The sequence below is a fragment of the Daktulosphaira vitifoliae genome, unplaced genomic scaffold (assembly GCF_025091365.1).
Source record: "Daktulosphaira vitifoliae isolate Bord-2020 unplaced genomic scaffold, ASM2509136v1 Scaffold_3, whole genome shotgun sequence".
Classification (NCBI taxonomy): Eukaryota; Metazoa; Arthropoda; class Insecta; order Hemiptera; family Phylloxeridae; genus Daktulosphaira; species Daktulosphaira vitifoliae.
The window spans coordinates 11,727,466-11,732,710 of record NW_026099574.1 but is presented as its reverse complement, the minus strand read 5'-3'; the positions used below and the strand labels follow the sequence as shown (position 1 = coordinate 11,732,710).

The 5,245-nt window shown below is 25.6% G+C and overlaps 1 protein-coding gene across 8 annotated transcripts in view; it reads right to left on the bottom strand.

Moving 5' to 3' along the window:
• Positions 1-4,735, bottom strand: part of LOC126901149 (uncharacterized) — a 38,485-nt gene extending 33,750 nt beyond the window's left edge. For 3 of the 8 annotated variants that reach the window (XR_007702983.1, XM_050677410.1, XM_050677416.1), the window contains exon 1: positions 3,944-3,995. Coding sequence is in view for 4 of the 8 variants with exons in the window: in XM_050677410.1 (XP_050533367.1) it covers positions 3,944-3,980 (37 nt within the window). In the remaining 4 variants the exon portion in view is untranslated. Of the gene's footprint in view, positions 1-3,943; positions 4,095-4,591 lie in introns of those variants that run through there. The other 5 variants (XM_050677422.1, XM_050677418.1, XM_050677426.1 and 2 more) reach the window with 3 other exon arrangements.
• Between the last annotated feature and the right edge of the window lie 510 nt (positions 4,736-5,245).

The following is a 5,245-nucleotide window of genomic DNA, read 5'->3' as shown; positions in this document are numbered from 1 at the left end:
ATAAATTATATATTAAAATGTCAATTGAAATGATTAGTGTGATTTTTTCACCAAAAAAATATAAACTAAATTAAATTTTCTTTTGTTTCTATTTGAAAACATATTTTTATTTAAATTCGGTTTGTCATGATTTTGTTTATTACATTTTTCATCAATAAGATTAAATTGGTAATCACTAATATATTTTTTCAATTTTACTGTTATGTACTTGAGTATATGTTAAATTGTTAAATTGTAGCAAATTTTTGTTATACATATTTTACACTAATACCCAGGATTACTTATGCTTATCAATTTACGGGCACATGTGAAAGAATATAATCAGACTGATTGTTAACATTGGAAACATTGTCAATCCATAGTTCATTCTATAATTTAACAAATATATTTCTGGAAAAAACATTTAAAAATAGTTTGATGCAGATTACTTTTATGTATATTATTATGGCGCAAATTACCTAAGCATTTTATATTACAGGTCATTTTATGTGCATTATTACAACTGTCAGTAAACAAAGAAACAGGTCAGTTATTACAAACATTGAGAACACAATAGAAACACGTTCCCTTACTTACTGAACACCTATATACGCACTATTACAGAACACTCAACCTTTCTTTCTCCAGTTATTTAGGATTGCCTTAAGTTTAAAGGAAAAATAGGCACGTTATTCAGACTAGTTTTTTAGTGAATGCATCGTATGGAGGTGTCTGGGGTAATAACATACATCTCATAACTGAGCCATCATAATAATAAATGTGTATTTTTAATGTAACACAATAAATGATTAAAAAAATCTTCCAACCCTTATTTGAAATATAAAATATTTTTCATTTGTTATGACTTAATTTTATTAGTTGACATTAACCCGTCGTTACTCGCGCGTATGATCTAAACACCGTTACTCGCGCGTAGAGCGATTCGCTCACCAGGTATATTTTATCATAAGGTACTATGATATCATATAGTACCTTTTTTTTTATAAGGTACTATGAATTTGAGGAAAGTACAACTACGAGCAAGCCAGTGGTTCTCATTTTAAAAACAATTTGAGGGAAATTCTCACATGCGAGCAATGAAGTGTTAAGTGTATCCGTACTCCGTCGACCAATTTTCTTAAAAACAGAAGTTAAAATATTTTATAGAAATGTAGTCTACTTTAGATGGTTGAATTTAGATTTAAATTTTACTCAAACGACACTAGCGTTCTTACTTATAATGAGTTTATTATTTACAATACTTAAATGTGTTTTAATACGCATGCACATTGTCATTTATTAGGCTTAAAATTTTTAACATTTTGTTGGTTTTATTCCATTAAGTAATAAATAATTATTTCACACAGTTTGTCTCCATAATTAAGAGAATAGCATTAGACCTTAAAATATTTTACACGACTCTTACTACTTTAGTATTAAATAGTCTTGAGTTGCTACTTTCTATGGAATTGACTAATTTTATATATTGTTTTCTTAATAACAATTATCAGTTTCACTATTTGAAAATTATTAGAGGTAATTATACAAGTGTTCAATAAGTAAGGAAATTGGTAAATTCTTATAAATAATGAGAACAATAAAAATACATTTCCTTGTTTACTGAACACCTGTATAACTCGAGTGAGTGTTTAAATTTCTAAATATTTTAATATCTACCTAAAATAGCATGTATTTCAATGCCAGAAACGTAATTAAAGACAAACGAGAGGGACAGTTCCCCAAAAAACAAAAATTGTAGATGATACAATTTCGTATGTAGTAGGTAGTAAAAAATGTTCTTATAAATATATCCTTTAGAACAATACTTTAATTACGATACTGTTAACTGATAATACAATTTCAGTAACTATGCTTATGTCCCGAAAAGTATTTTAGAATAACACAATGGAAAGCAAACTTACAATAAATAAAAAATGTTATCTCAATGTACCGATAACTTAGATGAATATTTAACTATCAATGTTGTAATCACAATGAATGTAACTACAACAATTTTGTCAACTTTGCTGATAAATCCTGTTGAAACATTACTTAATAATCCATCTCACAATACTTACGCTTACAGTTTACTATAAAGTCGCAGTTTGTTCAATTTTTTTTGTGTTCCAAATGCACACAACAATTTTAATTAAAATTTTACTTTTACAGTTTTGAAAAATTATACCCTCAAAATGTACTGAAACCAATGTCGTCAAGGTGTTACGAAAATACTATTACAAGAAAAATAATATTACATCCCAACATCCCTTGTCCTGGCACCCCTCACTTAATCTCATCGAAATTCACAACAACAATAGCATACCAACATACTCACCTAACCTTAAAACTACTACTACATTTTTTAAAGAATTGATATAACTGACTATAACCTATTTTCCATAAAAGTCTTTTTATTATCCAAATATCATTTAACCTCAACACATTATTTAAAAATCGCTTGTATAATTAAGAAATTTAAATTTTCGTTAAATGAGCGCTATACTCTTTCCCGTATAAAAAGTATATAAGATGAATTTTCCACTAAATACTTATTTCTAATAGTATGGATTGGATTTTTATTTGGGATAAGGCTAACGACATTTTGTTTGTTTTGTCGCTTATCACATAGTCTTAATCACTAGTATCAAGGTCTTATACTGTTAATAATACTACAATGAGGAGGTTATAACTCTTTAAGTACCACTTTTAATTATGACACTGGCTATTTCTAATTCATAGTTTTCAAATCAATAGAGTTCATAATTTTGCATTGAACTATTAAGACTTGAAGATATATATTGAAGTATGTAACACGAATCAAAAACATGTAACACATAAAACAACTTATAGAAGAAATTAAGCCATCTGGAAACCTTAAAAAGTTAAGATGCTTTAGATAGGAGCCTATAGATGGAACCTTATGAATTATATTACAAATATACGTTCAAACTCACATCTGAATACTATCGACTATGATCTATAAATCAAACTACTAAAAAATCTTTTAATGACTTTCGCTAATACTAAATATAACATATTATGTATAACACGTGTATAGTATTAACACTTTATATATATATTTTATTTATTTATACTAAACATGTGGTACATTGAACATATCTAATAAATCAAAACAAAATGTAATAATTCCACATACTTTCCCATTTGTTCGTCCTGTTCCATGAGTATGCGCAGTGTAATTCATTTTATATTATTATTATTATCTTAATTATTTTATTTATATCATGATTATTTTTGCTCATGATTAATTATTTATATTATTGAATTGTAATTACATTATAAATGGTGAACACGGTACTAGAAATAAAATGTAAAATTGAGTTTCAATTGAAACTTAATTATACGTTAGTTAAGTGTTAAATCCCTTTCATTAAAAACAACTTAATTCAAATTCTTTATTCTGCTATAAACCCAACTTAATATTATTATGTCATTACTTCTGTCATCATTACAGCCTGTTAGTGTAACATTCATCATTACTTTGTATGATTATTATTTTGTATTAGAACTTAATTAAAAATTACTTTATATTTTACTTTATTTACAAATTATCGACTTATTCATTTTTAACCACTAAAACCGCTAATTCATCCACAGTTCTTTATAAAAGAATATTTTAAAAATTAATAAATTAAAATTTGATTAAATAGCTTTCAAACATAAAACAAATCACAACAAAGTTTTTATTGAATTCTTAAATACGTAAATGAAATATATAATAGGAATTATTATGAATTTTAAATTAATCATCGGCAATAATAAACAACTTATACCTAAAATTATGTAGAATTGCCTTACATATTATTTATTAAGAATACACATTCGTTAGTTGTAAAATTAAAACATGCAACAAAAAATTAAGTATCCTTAATAAATATAAGAACTGTATGTCATCAACATTTATATTTAAAGACTAATTAATAATTATAAAATAAAGGCTTACTGAATTGGGATATCCAAACACATTTATGAAGTATCATCCTAAAATATATTGTTACACTACTTCACGTAAAAACTCACAACTACACCGTTAAACATACACTGAGTAACTGATATTGCCTAAGGTTTATTGTTGATGTATCTATTTACAAGGTACTGGATATTCCCTTAAGTCTTTATGGTCATTTTGTTAATTCAGCACCACTTTATCTCCAAATACCCTTTCTAACTTGTTAACAATAAAATTCCTAGAATAATATTACTTGTCACTTCAATACATAAATAAAATCATTGTTTTCTTCAGTTTATAACTACGATTCATCAAAATGTTATAAGAAAATTTAGGAACGCATAATCAAGTATTACTTAAGTCTGTTAAAAAACGAGATCTTTTAATCAAACATAATACCCTATAACTTAAATCCTTATATTAAACATATAACTAATAAATATTGTCAGTACTCGTAAACCTTCAAAATAATTACAAAAATATAATTAATTATTAAATATAATTAAATTATTATTAATTTATTTTTAATATAGTTTTAAATACTATTAAAAAAAAAAATAACGACTAACACATTATGTAAAACTCTATGATTTAATTTTGTTCGGCAACTTGATTTAATTAACATTAACACATTGTACTTACCATAATAGATATTTGTCGATAATTTCTCTCCTGAAATAAAAAAAGAAATACTTTATAATAAATATTCACTTTAAACTATTATAAGATTCTTGGAAATATCTTCACTTTTATTGGAAAAACACAATTGATTAAAAACAGTTTTGTCACGTTCAAGAAACTATTATTGAACAAAGATTAGTTATTTTATTATGGAGAGACTGCTAATGTCCAGTGCAGGTTTACAAAACTGATAATTTTATTACTTATTAGTAGCCAATCATTTTACATCAAAATTTGATAAATCGGACATACTCAGTGTGTAATTCCCGAACACATTCTTTACATTTAACAATAAAGATAAACAAATACATGCAATAACTAAGATATATTTAAATGAAATCCTTAAATACATTTTGGCTACATTCATATATTTTACTTAGTCGAGTATTTATGGCAATACGAGTCAAAAGTGATTATATAGATTTAACAACTAGAGTTATTATATTAATTATGTCCATGAGTAATTATAACAAGACAATTGTACTATTTATAGAAACATTGCTCATCGTTGATTTTACATTAGTTTTAAGCAGAGTAAACGATGCTGTTTGAGAATTCAGCCTACACCTGTAACGCATAGGTATGTTTTTGTAGAATTTTTCAAAAACTATACTG